Raw genomic sequence first — 17,908 nt, forward strand, 5'->3', positions numbered from 1 at the left:
GTCAGTTGCAATCCAAGAGAGCTGATTTTGCTTGAATGTATTGCACACCAGTGCAGTTTATTTTAGAATCAAATAATCTGAAATAAAATATTAGATCACATTAAACGTGTCTTCAAGTTGGGCTGGTGTTAAACTGTCTGTACAAGGAGCTGATGTGTAAGTAGGAGCCGCCTCTGGGTATTATGGGAAATGTTGTTTTGCCTTCGTAGGAAACACCATTTCCCAGCAGCTTGTGCGAGATGCGGGCTCCATGAGAAACTATAAGTTCACCTTCAGCGACACAGTGAACTACAAAATACATATCAATATTTAATAATATACTCAACGTTTACTACCCCGTCAGCATGAACGGAGCGATGCATACCTTGCCCAACGTGCTAGATATCCGCTTGAAAAGAGGACCATCTGGTAAGAGCGGTTAAGTTTGTACCATTACTTGCGGGTTGTGCTGGCTGAGTGCAATTGCAATGGGACTGAGTGGAGCAGATAGAGATACATCGGGCCTGCGCAGACTTAACTAACTTTAAACTAAATCAAATGCTTAATTTTAATTTTCTGTCTTAAGTAGTACCTTGTCTTGTACAAGTGTGAGACTCATGTTAGTAGCTGATTCTAAGTTTTAGTCGGTTAAAGACGAAATATGGTTATTGCACTATTTTCACTTTCGTAGACTTTTTTTGTATTTTGTTTCCACTTTTTTGTTAAAATATAAAGTTTTCTACAGAAATGTATTGAAAGTTGAGAGAATCAATCCTAATCCTTGGAATAACACACACATTGTAGAATAGAAACAGGATGTTGCGTCCGTATTCGGTAATGTGTTGCGAATATGATATGTTTTGTACATCTAGCTCATTGTATTGCAAGTTATTGTAACCTGTACCGCTTCGTATGAAGTGACGATTAGATGTCAGTGAACATATTACATTGTAGCTTTGTGGTATTTAGGTCGCGTTCTTGTTGTAGCGCAGATTTCAGCAGTTCTGCGCAGGTCTGCAGAATACACTGCTCTCATTGGTGGAGCCGCGCAGATCTGCGGAAATCTGCGGCACATGACCGCGACGGCAGCTCTCGCTATGACTGCAAGCCAGAAACCCCACTGTTGTCCCTGAAACGAAAGTTTCATTTAGGTGAAATGATCCAGTGACACTAGAGGATTACAATAAATCATTATAAAATAATATATAATAAAATAATTTAAATGTTTGTGACTATCGATTTACAGTGCGTGTCTGTACAGAGTAATGTTTAGGGTTAAAGGTCAAATTCGCTTTTGCTTCCCACAGAGTTCTTGTCCAATTGCAACGTCAGACCTGGTTTCCAGATAATAAATGATCTGTGTGCTAAACTGAAGAATTTACTTCTCAATGTGGACATTGTTACTCAATTGTAATGAGCAGAGTAGAAGTATAACCTGTATTAGATTGAATATTGGTGGAAAACATGCCACATAATAGGGACATGTGTTCAACAACGCCCACGCAAATGTGTTTCTCTCAGCTGTAAACCTGATTACATGTCTCAAGGTTCAGGGTACCTTAGACTTTACCCTTTGCTGCTATCTCCCTGTATGTTTGTTGAAGAAATGCATGGCCTTGAATAAAAACTCTCATCCCACTAATTCATCTTTAATCAGATCATGCCGTTCCTCCGAAAATAATCATAATTTAAAAAGGACAGTGTTTGTTACTTGTCATCAAAAATAGATTAGAACCCAGAAGTGAATTTTAGAAGTTAATAACAGACCTTAGTAAGAGCCTCGCTCAATATGATTAGCCTTATCAGTGGAGAGTGCTGAGCCCTGAAGGATGATCTCTCAACAGGAGATGCATATCCACTCTCATTTAAATGACACCTGCTCTGTAGAGGTAGCTTTCCGTGTTGAAGGCAATCGGTACTAGCGAGTCTGCTCTCCTACTGTACGCCCTGGAGAGTACAGATGGCGTCTTGACTTTTCTGAAGGGTTCTTGGGCAACATAAGCACCCCACTGCCGCCAGCACTCGAGCTGAGCGCTGCTGTGAATTTGCTCGAGTGTGTCAAAGTGGCAAAGCGTCATAATCTTTTTTTTCTTTTCTTTGGATTATGCAGAAGCCCAGTGACATGATTGGAGATCTGGAAACAAGTGTATTGCACCTGATGAATCAATCCCCGTTTGCTTTCTTCTGATTGTCCTTCAGTACAGATCATTAGTTGTATCATAATTGAATTGAGTCAGGTTGTGGTTGTTGGTGTTTGTTTGTTTGTTTGTTTGTTTTGCAAACAGCTGCCCGCCATTCAGAATGACATTTCAGCTCCTGTTGGCTACTCTGCTTTGCATTCCCAATCATTTATTTGTCATTTTGCATGTTCTCGGTTTCTCTAGAGCTCACCATGTTGAGCACTCTTCTTAGGTACAGGATTTTTCGTATCGAGTTGCATAGCTGTGAACAGCAAATTGCACCGCACCGTGAAGTAATGGAGGTCGCATGGTTTTGTCTATCTGGCCTCTCTCTTAGGAATACCGATGTGCTGGCAAAACGGCAGCTGACTGGAGCTTCTCTCAGGAGAGCACCTGCCATTTACAGTCTTTGCAGGCTGTGCTGGAGGGCAAGATTATAAAGTTATGTATGGACAAGCTCTCTGGCTCAATTGAAGTCTAATCTCAATTAACTCCCGAGTTACTAACATTAACATGAACAGAGTATACGCACACAAAGTCAGCAGGGTCTAAGTAGTGTGTGTAAAATCTTCAAACGCTGCGTTGGAGTGGTGAGTTTGATAGGCCAAGATTTACTACTGTAATCTTAAGACTTGTAAAACTGAAAATACTTTGTAGCCTGTTAAAGGGTTTATATAGATTCCTGGTGGGAATATGGAATACTAAACCTTTAAGCATCACTGTTTATATTACTATGCCCTGTAGTTTAAAAAATGCATCTGGTAGATCAATTGTTAATCATTCTTAATGATTAAAAATTGTTGTTTTCCCCCAAAACCTACAAGGCATATAAAAAATAAATAAGTGGTTCCTTATAAGAATGAAACCGTATTTCACATTTCCAACACAAATTGGAAACACTGAATTAGTATTTGAAAGATGTGAGGAATTCTTGTCTTTTGTATTATTTCACAATAATGTATTTATTGGCAGACCCCTCATAACCAATACTGACTTATGCCACAAAATATAGACTACACATTTCAAGAAACCATAATCGAGTTTCAAAATAAATCTTTGTACCCCCATTAGACTTCAAGTACAATATACTGTGCATGATTCTGTTTAAGGACACTTTTTTTCAGTACAGATATAGCCTAATAAGGAGCATTAGTAGGGAACATCATGGTCAGGAGCTGGTAAGTATGAGATAAAAACTGCATTATAGGTTTAGTGTATATACACACAGGAGGTGTGGGATCTCAAGATCTCATGCTTTTGTCAACAGACATTTTAAATTTTCCTTTGTGGGAGAGCTGAAGAGAAATCTTCTAAACATGTCTGATAACATCCTGATGATATTTATGCACACAATTTCTTTGTTTAAGATTCATTTAATAGAAATAAAGAAATGGATATTGTGTTTTTGTAGAAATCCTTCCTAACCCAAGACTTTCTTGAATGAGAGGCTTGCATTAAGTTGATTTATATGTCTGTTTATATAAAACTATATGTATTTGAGCAATACACTAACACACACACCACACATCTCTGGGCAAATCGCCTGTGTAATTCATAGTGTATGAGTTGGGCATTCTGCCCAAAGGTAAAATAGGGACACGCATTAATTCTCCATTGCTCGCATTCTGACAGATTTATCGGCTTGCATTCATGGGCTCAAGGTTGCTCCCCGTCTGATGCAACTCAGCAGCTCAATTCTGTGTGCAAAGGAAACGATTGTATGTAAGGCACAGACGGTTTTGATCACCCCTCGTGTTTCCTGAGTGTGTGTGAATGTCTGGTGAGTGTCGATGTGCGTCTGTGGGTGTGTGCATCTCTCGTGCCACCCAGTTCATTCTGTCGCTGTTGTCTCCCTTTCAGGGCTGGGATTCAACATCGTGGGGGGCACAGATCAGCAGTATATGCACAATGACAGCAGCATCTACGTGTCTCGAATCAAGGAGAATGGGGCGGCAGCGCTGGATGGGCGGCTACGGGAGGGCGACAAGATCTTGGAGGTAATCAGCTTGAGGTCAAGGGTGGGTAAGAACAAGGTGGGAGGGCATGCAATGGTCAGCACTAGGGGGACATATTTGGCATGCACAAATAAACCTTGAAATCTGAATCCATTGATAGAAAATCACTTTTTCAGATAAGAACCCTTTAGTTGCTTGGTATAAGGGCTATATAGTTGTGCAATATCAGAACACAACAAAATATATCTGCTACTCCTGTGTGTGTGTGTGTGTATATAGTTTTGTTTTTCCCCCTCTTCCTTACATTTACTACCCTACTGGGGGCATTTTGTTTTGGGAAGCTGGTGCATTCAATGTCTCCTATGGTGCAGATTAATGGCAACAAGCTGGAGAACCTGGGTCATCACCAGGCTGTGGAGCTCTTCAGAACAGCAGGGGAGGACGTGGAGCTCCGCGTGCAACAGAGGGTGAGTCACTACTGTGTGGACCTCTTCATGCTGAGCAATATGGGACTGAGAGGGTTGCAATCAGAACAGCCTGCTCCTGAGACACGGCATGGAGGATGAGGTGCTTCATGAGACAATAGATATCATTGAGATTTGAGCAAAACCAAATGAGGAGGGCTGGATGGCCTCTCATTTGGGACCTTTTTTCCTCCCGTGTCGCTCACTATGGGGAAATATGTTCAAGTGTAGAGTTTAGGATACGGCAAGGTAGTCGGAGGATGTGATTAAATTGAAGCTTCCATTCACCGTCCTCTTGTAAATTAGCAGTCCATTATTTGATGGTCCGTGTCCACACGGAAGCAGGAAGAAGCTTTCTTGAAGACCAAAAAAAGACATTATAAAGTTGGGAAAAGCATTTGTCTGTCTGAAGGATTGTCTCTGTTGACAACTTCTCTAACCCCCAGCTCAGCTCCTACAGAAGTGGGCGCCTCCTGCTCTCAGGTGAATTTAGACCAGGTACATAAGCCTTCAGTCCTGTGGTCAGCTAATCTTTCCAATCCTTTCTGAGTCATGTTTGCCATTGTGCTTTGGGCTTTGTTCTGTTCTGTTCTATTCTCCACCCCTTAGCCCTTCTATAGCCCTTAAGCCTGACTTATGCTTCTGCATCTCTGCGAACATGCGCAGGCATCATACAGAGTCGTTCGCATAGGTGTCTGCCAACATACTTCCTCGTAATGTAAAAGCGTGTCACATTTACCAAATCCGAATCCACAGAAAACGGAAGAAGAAACACTGAAACGGAAACCCATTATGAAAACGAAATTATGAATGACACAAACGGCGCACCATAGTTTTGTGAGACCTCTGCACATATCAAGGCCAGATTAGGGGGAGTACAGTCTGAGATGCATTTTAAATACCCATAGGTCACCACATTGTTTTTCTGACCTGCTGCAGCATCCACAGCCATACATTGTGCAGAGTTGGCCGTGGCTCTTAGAATCTCCCTGCTCAAGCAATCAGTGTTTGTTTGACACACAGGACCGCAGACACGCTCATAATCTGGCCTTTAATCACCGTTTGAATATTTAGAATTATACATCATTTTGCAGGTACTATCAAGAGGTCACTGTATTAAATGGATAGACAAAATCAGTTAAATAACTTTTGCAGCTGTAGGGGACTTCCCATGCTAAAGAAAGCCTCCTGTATCTTCGTGCCACCATAATGCAGGGCTTTTGTTGTGGCCTGCTGCTCAAATACATGTTCTATAAGGTGGTTGACCACAGAACTGTTTAAGCAAGGCAGCCACAAGTGTAGACGGAGCAGATTTGTGCAAGTCTGAGCTGGGACTTTGCCAGGACAGTGCAGTTAACAGCTGTACATGGTTGGAATAGTGTCACTGGGGCCTTAATGACCTCAAGTGAGCATAGTAGTAGGAGAATGTGGTCTGGGTTATAATGCAATGTGGGGATGTTTGTAGAGCACTGCAGAAATGGTCAGTGCTGCTCATTTTGACGTATGCTTGTTTTCAGATTGCTTTCACCAGTTGTTTAAACCAGATGTGCCAGAGCCTAATTGCTCTTTGTTTGGTCTCTACAGCCTCCAACACAGAATGGCCCTGTGGGAACTGGGTCGGACAGTGAGCCCTCCGTACCCCTGGCATTGATTGGCATTGTAGCAGTGGCAGCAATCACATTTGCCTTCATCTACATTCGCTACCATTCCCAGAGCAGAAGACACTTTTAATTTTTTTTGCCCTTTTTTTTTTTAATTTAATTTTTTTTAATTTAATTTTTTTTCTTTAAACTGGGACTGATTTGTTTTCTTAGGGCCAAAAAGAAAAAAAACAAAAGCCACATTTTATTTTATTGTGAATATTATCATTTTTATTATTGTTATTATTATGATGATGATTTTGTTATCAGTACGCTGAATACCCGAATGCACAGGGGGAGGCTGGGTAGTGGTGTTTCAAAAGGGGGCCATGACACAGACTGGGGATTAGAGGGACAAGAGGCTTTGAAAGTGTTTTACTAGGCCTCAGTGTTCTCTCCAGCTTTCCTTTTGCTTTCCAGATTTGTCCTGGAATACAGAAGCGTCGATTCGATTCCCATTGTCTCGCTTCGTTTAGGGATAGTGTTGAACCACAGGGAAAATCTCTTCCAGTTTTGAGAATCCTGCATCCCCCTGGTCCTCAATCGGGATTTTCATTTGGTTAGTTAAGAGTGCACTCAATCCTAAAGCGCTCTTATATTAATGCTTTGCTTTTGTTTTAGTTTTTTTTCCTTTACTGGGACCATTCTAGTAGAGTAGTAAAGTATTGCCTATTGGCTATACACATTTATGAAGGGGGTTATCATGATACATATATTATACAAACCGTACATAATGAAGCATTTGGCATGTATAAGTAGGTGCCTCTCAATACATGTTTCTCAACACCTCAGTCACTTGAATCATGTTCCAACAAATAAAAACTGACGGCAGAATGCACCCAGCATTTTTCTGCCAAGTTATTTCCGCTTCAACTTTTTGTTTTTTGTTTGTTTTTCCCTAAATGAGAACCTAATTCATCTTGGAAATGCACACCAGTAAATGACACCCGTTTCATGGTTAAGGCTATTTGGTATTTGGGTTTGCCAAAGGGGATCATTTTAGTTCAGATTAAACCATGTTGTTGTTTTTTGTTGGGGTCAGGGACGCAGATAAATATCCTGATAATATTCTATTCTCAAATCTTGTTGAGGTTTTTACAGCATCAGTCTACAACTATCTCCAGGCAGACGGAGACTGTGTTACTCTGAAGGGAAGTCTTTTAGTTAGGCTGAGGCCTATAAATGTCAAAAATAGCTTCAGCTTTAGAAAAAGGGCAGCAACTGCTTATGTCAAAATGCCAATGGAGTCAAAACAATGCATCTCTCCATTGTACACTGCCATCTACTGGGAAGCTTTCATTAATACACCTCCCTGTGCAGTGTTAGTCCTCCTACTGTCAATGTACTGATAGTACACCTGAAGTCATGATCACTCAAGTGGTTTTATTCTCATTGCTTTTGACTGTATCCATTTATATTGGTTTTTTGAGTACTCCTGTTTTGGAATTGGGTCTTTGGAAACTGCTGTGCAGAGTAATTTAGAAATGAAAGTGTAATTTAATACACACAAGCTCTGTGCAAACAAATCTTCCATTTAAAGTGTAATGTTTAAGTCACTATTATCCTTGCAATTGAGATGTAGCCTTCAGTGATTTTTGTAATGATTTATTCCCTGGTGGATTAATCATGTTTTTGTGGTTTGTTCTTTTTTAAATGTTTGTTAGTTTAAACTTCAGGTAAGTAAAGCCACATTTCTAATTGTGTGCACACTTTCAGATAAACGATTCTTGGAGTAGAATAAAGGCAGATAATCATAACTTTCATTGTTAAATGTGATCCTGAACTATGACATGTACAGTCTTCTTAGATTGTGGGCTTTATCAAAAAGTTCTACATGTGCTTGGCATTTTAACTTGCAAAATGGGTTTATTTGATTTGTATGTGATGTTGTACAGAGAAAATATAACCGCACAAAACGCAAACCTACACAAAGAAGTATGACTTTGATTAAATGTTATAGAAAATTACAAAGTCACTTTGAGAGATTGTTACACGGCCTCTGCAATAGCTATTTCGCTTCTCAGTGTGGCCATCAATACTTGCACTTGCACCAATTGTAGTTGACATCCAGCACTATATCACTGACCGATGGATTATAATGGTTAGGTGGAGGTCTAAATTACAGGAGGCATACTTCTAAATATCACATTGGCTACCTTTGGGAAAACACTGGGCTAAATTCTTCATTTGTTCTGTGGTGCACAACCCAGAGTTAATATGTGTTTAATTCAAACTCCATTTTAAATCATTTGGAGGATTTTGGGTAGCATTTGTGAGGAGTTTGGGAAGAGTTCACATCTCCCACGTTGCATCAGGATTGGTTTAATCGCGTGTCGGAGGGCAATGAGTGGGGGCAACTAAACCCTACTGAATCTGTTAAATATGTATATGTTACTGATGTTTTTCAGCATCTGAACAAACTGAAAAGCATTAAAGTGTGGTGATAAAAAGCAGCTCCCAGGCTTATTTGCAAAAGTCAACTGTGAATTGTAGCAGATGCACTTGAAATTGAGACACTCAAGCAAACGCATTCAGATTCTTGAAGGAAAATCTACACACACACACACACACACACACACACACACACACAGGTATCCACCTCATGGGGCCATTTTGGAAGAAACACTCAAAGGAAATTATGAATCACAGGAATCCCTGTCCTTTATAATGTTAACAATGTTAACATAAAATATGTTGGAAAACTGCATTATTTAAGAAGTAGTTCTTGAGAATTTAATAGGTGACACAGGTTGTGGTTGAAGTGGGCAAGGGAGAATTTCTGCTGGTTTATTTAATTTATTAATCATTGTGAGGCCAATGAATCACTTCCCATAATAGTGTCTTTAAAACTAGTGGAACGAAATTTATGTGATTTTGCACACCCTTTCAACCCTGGAAATATACTGATGAGAGAACGGTGACATCAGTCATCCTCATGGTTACCTTGATCATTAGATCATTTGTGGAGCCAGTTGGAAGAAAAGGCCATGCAGTGCCATAGATGAGTGACACATTGTAGAACAGTAGTGGTAGTGAAAAAGGGACTGATTGAAACTGTGTTGAAGGAGAGAACCTGAGAGTGAGGGAGCAAGAATGGATTGCAGATTGTCGGAGCTTTTGTGATTGAGGAGGAGAAAGTAAAGTAAAGTAAATGTTTGCTCTGGGGCAGTGATAGAAGCTTGCATTAATGGAGAAAAGGTGAATGCAGAGTAATTTTAAAGGTGAGAACGATGGCCATCAATCTGAGAGCGTGCAATATCTATCAAAGGAGCTTCAGACTTTTTTTGTAAATGTAATGACAGTACTGGATAAGTTAACCACAAAAAATGAAATTGTGTCTACCCACATCTGCACGTCTGTATGTCAGTTTGTGTTTCCTGTTTCATATCTGCATTGTTCAAAATCCTTAAGGAACTCCTGTCAATATTTGCAAACATATTAATACAATCAACAATAAAACAATGAATGTATTTTGAAACATGGTTTTTGCCAACTCTTTCAAAGCATGCGGTAACTTCAATGGATAGTTATTACGTTTCTCAGCAGACACCATTATCCAGTTAATGGAGATCAATCACTTATAATTTTTCAATGTTACTTAGTATAGCCACCTGTATGAAAATGCGACAAGGAAGGTATGTCAGCCCATTCTGCTTGGAGGGGGTTTATTGATTCTCATGCCTCAGCAAGACGTTTCTTGAAATACAGTGATGGATCAGCATAATGCGTCCATTTTAATTGGTTCTATCCTCCTACTTCTCACTTGATATACTGTGTGCCTGTTGCATGCAATCCTAAATGTGTTTCCACTTCACTTGCCTTCATAAGGGTGATATCTGTCAATGATGCTGGCTATTTACAGATCTGGAACAATCAGGCTGTTTTTTTGTTTTGTTTCTTACAGAGGCAATCCGAAGCTGCAGACAATGCCTGGTTATTGTTCTGCTTAAAATGACTGCTCAGCAGAAAGGATTTATTTTTTCTTTCTCTCAGGGCTTGTTTGCTAAAAAATAACTGACTTGAGCTACAGTCAGCTAATCTCAGGGAGCTAATAAACTGTGGATTTATCAATGCTGAATAATGAAAGTGTGCACATTCATTTTTGCGCCATTTACCGTATATTCTCTAATTTAAGTTCTACATGACCAACCATAATTTCTTCTAGGAAATGCATACATAATTGTACATACCTATCCCTTTACATATAATCTAATGCAAAGACATCTGCAAAAGATAAGCCAGGAACTTGATGGAAAGTGCCATCATTGGTCATTGTTGCTTTTTAATAGAACTCAAACATGGTTCAAAATAGGTATCCCATCAGTTACCCTTTTACTACCATGTGGTTAAACAAAGCTGACATGCACATAATTATTGCAATTACAAGGGGAAAGGTGCTTATTTAAACCTTTTTCATTAGGAAGACAATGTAAACCAAATAGTCTTCTCATTATAAATTCTGCACTTTACAGGATGGTTTTATTCAGCATAGTTTCTTTGAAAATCACAAGAACTGCATGGAAAGTGCAGAGACACTGTGCACATTACACTCCAATCAACATGGAAAACTCAATTTCATGTTTGTGATTTCTATCCATTATGAACGGTGTTGTGTGAAGATGTCATAGTTCAGTGGATTCACCTGAACTCAGACCTGACTGGAGACTGAAGGGAAAGTAATTGATAGCTGGGCTGTTTCTTTGGTGCCTGCGCAAACCTTGAGTCCTTATTCTTTCATAAGAAATGCATCATTGACTCTACACTGTAGAATGAGGCAGACCTCCAACTGTAAACTGAATCGACTGCATTGAGTGAATCACATGAATCGAATGTGTTGTTTCTCAAACTACTTTTTAAATGCAGAAATGTTTGCAGTGCTTTGAAAAACAACATGTTTCTGCGATGGGAAGTGGAGCATATTTGGGTGTGGCATTGCTTCAGATCTGATTATACCAGCTGTTGATGTAATGACCTGTGAATGAGAGCGACACCTCGCCAGGGCACCAGCCTGTCGTTTGGCACAGGATTGATTCTGACTGATCTGTCTCTGTGTAAGAAGCTCTTTAACTACTTAGCCTCCAGTGACAGGAATAAATCACTGCCCTGGTGTGCCCATAATGGCATGCTTTGTGCCACAAACAGGAGGCAGATGTGTGTGACTGTGCCGAAAATCATACTGTGGAAAATGCAGCAACAGCAGGAATGGTCTATTATTTGCTGCATGAAAAAGTGGAGAATCCCACTGATTTAGAAGCACTCGGAAATGTGTTGTCTTGTGTTTCCCATTAATCTTCTGAATGCTTGTTATAATCAGCTGTGTGTGGTAAAGCTGAATTATTTTGAATCAGTTTCTCCTAAACTTTAGGGAGTCTGTACTTAGAATAAGCAAACTCAATTTTTTTATTTCCATTTTAGTATTTCAAACCACAAGTAATTTTTATACACCGATCAGCCATAACATGACCACTGACAGGTGAATAATACTCATGATCTCGTTATCATGGCACCTGTCACTGGGTGGGATATATTAGGCAGCAAGTGAACATTTTGTCCTCAAAGTTGATGTGTTAGAAGCAGGAAAAATGGGCAGTGTAAGGATCTGAGCGACTTTGACAAGGGCCAAATTGTGATGGCTAGACGACTGGGTCAGAGCATCTCCAAAACTGCAGCTCTTGTGGGGTGTTCCCGGTCTGCAGTGGTCAGTACCTATCAAAAGTGGTCCAAGCAAGGAAAAACGGTGAACCAGCGACAGGGTCATGGGCGGCCAAGGCTCACTGATGCACGTGGGGAGCGAAGGCTGGCCCGTGTGGTCCGATCCAACAGACGAGCTACTGTAGCTCAAATTGCTGAAAAAGTTAATGCTGATTCTGATAAAAAGCCGCAGACCAGTCAGGGTGCCCATGCTGACCCCTGTCCACTGCCGAAAGTGCCTACAATGGGCACGTGAGCATCAGAACTGGACCACGGAGCAATGGAAGAAGGTGGCCTGGTCTGATGAATCATGAGTTCAGGGTGTTGACTTCATAGATCTCAATCGAATCGAGCATCTGTGGGATGTGCTGGACAAACAAGTCCGATCCATGGAGGCCCCACCTCGCAACTTACAGGACTTAAAGGATCTGCTGCTAACATCTTGGTGCCAGATACCACAGCACACCTTCAGAGGTCTAGTGGAGCCCATGTCTCGACGGGTCAGGGCTGTTTTGGAGGCAAAAGGGGGATCTACACAATATTAGGCAGGTGGTCATAATGTTATGGCTGATCAGTGTATTTTTTAACTCAGGTTTTTTTTTTCTCAACGCTAACATCCAGCAGGACCATCAATAGCCCTTGCCACGGTCAATGCTGTTTTGAATGCCTTTGTTTTCCTGTATAAGCTCCCTCAATACCTGTCATTCTCTCTGTGGGAAGTGTGATCTGTTGAGACTGAAATGCAAAACATTCCCAAAGAGCTGCGTCTCCACAGAACTGATGTGACTCGCTTACCTCCGCTAGCTCTGTTACCTAGCAACAGCAATAAAGCGTTCTCCAAGGCGATTCTTTAGAAAGATGTCTTCAGATCTCGCAAGGCCTTCCTCAGGGCTGCGTCTCCCAAGTTCTCTTTCCTTTATCTTATTTCTGGGGAAATACCACTTGTCTTTCAGTTCTCCAAAGTGGAGCCTGTCTCCCTCAGTTATGTATCATACTAATCTAGCCCAGCATTCTATCGAGATGTTTCTTGAAGGAATCGAAAAAGAATCCGCTTCGACTACATGGCTGTATAGTTTTGTGCCACACCCCCACAAAACCCTGTTCTCCATTGTTTTAAAAGATCAATTGCTTCTTATTAAATGAATTCCTTCTGGTGTATCAAGGCAAAAGCCACATTAGACCATTGATGTTTGCTTGATTGCTTGTTTTCAGAGGTTGGCGTGACTTTAAACCACACTTGGTTCTTCCCTCTGACAGGAAGTGAAATCATTATGAACATCTGGGGGGTCTCGTTTCCTGCAGAACTTGTGGAATCGATGTAATGAGCTCACAGGTGGCTCTTTGTGTCTGGTCTCCTGGACTCAATCTTCCCATACATCACCCGCAGTCACTGCAATTATTAACAGGATCACCCAAGCACTGACCAGGTATGGAACTGATCTGCTTCTTTATCCTCCAGTTCAGTTGGTCAGACCCTGACACACGGCCTGCCACCACGACCATTTACAACCATACAGCAAGGATGCCACAAACTGTGCTGAAACCAAAAATTGTGCATAGTTTGTGTAGCATAGATTCCACAAAATGTGTTTCTCACTGCCATTGTTTCAGCTTTGAAGGTTGTATAGGATTTTTCAAATAACTTCCAACAAAGCAGTATTTCTTCAGCTGTTTTCTGTATGCTTTTCTGGACTTGGGTATGTTTTATTTATAGTGTTTATAGATGGCTTGTGTGAGACCAGAGTAGACCCATGTATGATGATTCTTCTGAGCCCACCTGAAATTCCCCTGGTAAAACTGAAGAACTGCAACTGGGAGGCAAAATTGCATAATGGCCGATTGAAAAACCAATTGAAATTCTTATCAGACCACTTTTTGTTTTCAGTACATCAGCACTCTCTCTAAGATATTATGACAAGCCAGTGAGGTCAAGGAGATAAAGCAAGTGCAAATCTCTCACAGTCAATGTGTTTCTCTTGAGTTAATTTTTCAGAACAAAAGCCCTTGCCAGATAGATTCTGCAGAAGAAGAAAAAGAAAGCACAAACGGCTGGAATAGCTGAATTAATGAAATCAACTTTATTCTGTAGAAACAGGAAACGGGGAAAACCGATTTAAGTGTTATTATTTATATTTCCAAGTACTTCAATTATGGCTTTTTAATGTGTCGTTATATTCTGTATTTTGCATAGATTCCTTTGCAGACGGTGATTTGACCATCAATTGATCTAGTCAACGATGCACTTGCTGTATTTACAAAGACGACCCTTTGGAAAAAACACAATTTTAGTTGCACATGTTTTCCAGCAGCGGATTCAAGTGCATTCTGAAAAACACTTTTTTCTTTCAGACTTGAATCCCACGCTGAACGCTATTCATAAGATGTTTTGTTCTTTAAAATAAGGGAAACAAGAGCTTCCTGTCAAAGTTGTTCTCCTTCAAAAGCAAGGATGGAAGAGCAAGTGAAAACTGAACTAATATAAGACAGTCTACAGTCTTAGATGCCAAAACAAGTTATATAATTTACTTGGTGCATTAAATCCTCAAGGTACATACAAAGATGGTTTATAGTTATAGTTAATGTAATGACACTAACACATTTGGAGCAGGGCCAATCCCCAAGTTAAATGGACATAACCTGATAAAAACTGACAATATAGTAAAGGTATAAGGAACTAGTTATAATCTAACAAAACACTTTGTGAGCAACCACAAGCAAAAACATTTTATACTTGGCTAAGACTCAAGACACTTTAGCATCAAATGCCAGGGTGACAGTGGTCTGCTCAGTGTCAAATGCAACTGAGCATTAGTACTTCAACACAAGCTCTCACTTCATATGTTTTAACACTATTTAATACAAATAAAAATATTGATGTGCAGATTGTATCCTCCAAGGACCAATCTCCAGCGGGTTGTATCTTGTTTGTAGACCAATTGGGCGCCTTTGATCTGTGTATTTCTTTTTGCACATTTTCTACTAACAAATTAACTTAAAGGCAATCATATGTCTCTATTATCATCAGGTTCACTTAAGATGCCACCACACCACCTTTTAACAATTCAATTCAATTCAACACCATATCTGAGGACACCTCACTGTACATTGTCATTACTCTTCTTTCTAAAGGGAATGTATTAAAACATCCCTGCAGTAGGCTGTACAAAAACACATAATTTTCAACAGGGATCAATTACATATTTAAAACTAACCTATATTTCGCCCTACCACTATACCGGTGTTGTTGACAATTTCTTCAATGTTGGCATGTCAGGTCCCTTTGTATTCAAAGAATAGATTTGTTTGGAAGAATTCTGTTTAACGTAGGGGTCAGAGGGCACACAGTCTCTCTCTCTGAGCTTCTAAATATGAAGAGAGCTTGGGTTCTATTCAGAAAATCAGAATGACATTAATAAGGTTCCCTATGGTAGAATTTCTCCTTTTTAAAGCAGAAAATCAATGTTGTAATGATCAACGTCCTTGGCACAGAGCCACAAGGACTGGAGCAACAAAACTCACAGGAGAGTCCGGTCACAGTAAGATACTGACACACACCTGCCAATAGGGTTGCTATGTAGAGGAGGAACAAGAGAGACTTCCATCATAAAACCTCATAATTCCAACAGGATTTAAAAATACAATTAAATGGAATGGCTCATGACTACACTTCAGAAAATTGGAATTACTGAACCTAAACTTAAATGAATGATTACTGCAGTCGTTTTAAATGTGTGGATTTTAAAATTTGGTTTGGTTTTGTTTTTTAGTGCTGCTGTTTTTGCTGTTCCTCCCATTATAAATAAAATTAAAATTGTCAATAACAATTTTTCATTATCCTACTGGATTTCATCTGTAGGTTAGGCTAATAATAAAAACCAAATGACAAATGGTTTATAACAATACTCAAAAGAAAGTAGAAATAAGAGACCTCTCCCCACAAAGCCTCCTGTTCTTAATCACACCTACTCTTAATTTCCTCCAGTGTGTGTGTCTTTGCTGAGTGACCCTTGTTGCCATCTCCCTGTTGCCAAGGTTTTTGAACACTTTGAAGAGAAGGTTGATTTCCTTTAACCCATACATTTATAACAGGTTTTAAAAGGCAAATCATTTCTTATCAAATACATTGGGTGGGGGTGGGGGTGGGGGGGTAATAGTATTTGGTAATCGAGCCGGACAATAAAAGTAGGAAGCAAGCAATTGTTGAACGTCTTTATTACTACACCATCTTTATTCAACCCTCTCAGTATGCAATCAGTAGGGAAAATCAATATATAACTTTTTTGAAATGAGTTTTTCTGGATTTTTTTGTTGTTATTCTGTCTCTCACTGTTAAAATACACCTACCGTTAAAATTATAGACTGATCATTTCTTTGTCAGTGGGCAAACGTACAAAATCAGGAGGGGATCAAATACTTTTTTCCCTCACTGTACATATATACTCAGCAAGAAAAGAAACGTCCCTTTTTCAGGACACTGCATTTTAAAGATAATTTTGTAAAAATCCAAATAACTTTACAGATCTTTATTGTAAAGGGTTTAAACAATGTTTTCTATGCTTGTTCAATGAACCATAAACAATGAATGAACATGAACCTGTGGAACGCTCGTTAAGACACTAACAGCTTACAGACGTTAGGCAATTAAGGTCATAGTTATAAAAACTTAAGACACTAAAGAGACCTTTCTACTGACTCTGAAAAACACCAAAAGAAAGATGTCCAGGTCCCTGCTCATCTGCGTGATCGTGCCTTAGGCATGCTGCAAGGAGGCATGAGGACTGCAGATGTGGCCAGGGCAATAAATTGCAATGTCCGTACTGTGTGACGCCTAAGACAGCGCTACAAGGAGACAGGAAGGACAGGATCATCCTCACAGTGGCAGACCACATGTAGCAACACCTGCACAGGATCGGTACATCCGAATATCACACCTGCGGGACAGGTACAGGATGGCAACAACAACTGCCCGAGTTACACCAGGAACGCACAATCCCTCCATCAGTGCTTAGACTGTCCGCAATAGGCTGAGAGAGGCTGGACTGAAGGCTTGTAGGCCTGTTGTAAGGCAGGTCCTTACCAGACATCACCAGCAACAACGTTGCCTATGGGCACAAACCCACCTTTGCTGGACGTGATTTCCTGCAAGACAGGAATGTCAGTGTTCTGCCATGGCCAGCGAAGAGCCCGGATCTCAATCCCATTGAGCACGTCTGGGACCTGTTGGATCGGAGGGTGAGGGCCAGGGCCATTCCCCCCAGAAATGTCTGGGAACTTGCAAGTGCCTTGGTGGAAGAGTGGGGTAACATCTCACAGCAAGAACTGGCAAATCTGGTGCAGTCCATGAGGAGGAGATGCACTGCAGTATTAATGCAGCTGGTGGCCACACCAGACACTGACTGTTACTTTTGATTTTGACCCCCCCTTTGTTCAGGGACATGTTATTCCATTTCTGTTAGTCAGATGTCTGTGAAACTTGTTCAGTTTATGTCTTAGTTGTTGAATCCTTTTATGTTCATACGAATATTTACACATGTTAAGTTTGCTGTAAATAAAAGCAGTTGAAAGTGAGAGGACATTTCTTTTTTTGCTGAGTGTGTGTGTATATATATATATATATATATATATATATATATATGATAGATAGATAGATACACAGATCAGCATCATCCACCATGCCAGGGTAGATTTGCCCATTTCCCTAGACCCCACCTATATCAAGAGCTGAGTATCCTTAATAAAATGAAAAGGCTCATTTAAAGAAGAAAAATGAGCGGGTGGTGGGCAGGACTTGCCGGCAGGTGGTCTTCAGATCATAATGAATTTGTGCCGGCGCAGCTGTGGAGAGCATTTTCACAGCGCCCCTTTTTGGCACCATGCCTGAGTGTAGGCCGTACCAGTCCCCATGATCACAGAACTAGAATTCACAATCGCTCACATTCAGAATAGACTTGGGCAGGCAGGATGTGAATGCAGGAATTAATTTTATTGTGTATTTTTCA

At 40.4% G+C, this 17,908-nt stretch overlaps 1 protein-coding gene across 2 annotated transcripts; it reads left to right on the forward strand.

Annotated features, from left to right (window-relative positions):
- The first annotated feature begins 228 nt into the window (after positions 1 to 228).
- synj2bp (synaptojanin 2 binding protein) lies at positions 229 to 9,696 on the forward strand. Of its 2 annotated transcripts, none has more exons than XM_066694319.1 (4): positions 229 to 408; positions 4,020 to 4,156; positions 4,486 to 4,581; positions 6,163 to 9,696. In XM_066694319.1, exons 1-4 carry the CDS (start codon positions 345 to 347, stop codon positions 6,307 to 6,309), a joined length of 444 nt encoding a protein of 147 aa, XP_066550416.1. In that variant the 5' UTR covers positions 229 to 344; the 3' UTR covers positions 6,310 to 9,696. The 2 variants fall into 2 exon arrangements, with proteins under 2 accessions (XP_066550416.1, XP_066550417.1); XM_066694320.1 differs by lacking the exon at positions 6,163 to 9,696 and adding an exon at positions 5,025 to 5,099.
- The last annotated feature ends 8,212 nt before the right edge of the window (positions 9,697 to 17,908 follow it).

The sequence above is a fragment of the Amia ocellicauda genome, chromosome 21 (assembly GCF_036373705.1).
Source record: "Amia ocellicauda isolate fAmiCal2 chromosome 21, fAmiCal2.hap1, whole genome shotgun sequence".
Taxonomy (NCBI): domain Eukaryota; kingdom Metazoa; phylum Chordata; class Actinopteri; order Amiiformes; family Amiidae; genus Amia; species Amia ocellicauda.

Bases quoted from the DNA above. Each gene is read 5' to 3' on its own strand.
- synj2bp (XM_066694319.1), top strand. From the start codon at position 345: ATGAACGGAGCGATGCATACCTTGCCCAACGTGCTAGATATCCGCTTG. The intron at 409-4,019 runs GTAAGAGCGGTT...TCTCCCTTTCAG, and splicing joins CTTGAAAAGAGGACCATCTG to GGCTGGGATTCAACATCGTG. The intron at 4,157-4,485 runs GTAATCAGCTTG...CCTATGGTGCAG, and splicing joins AGGGCGACAAGATCTTGGAG to ATTAATGGCAACAAGCTGGA.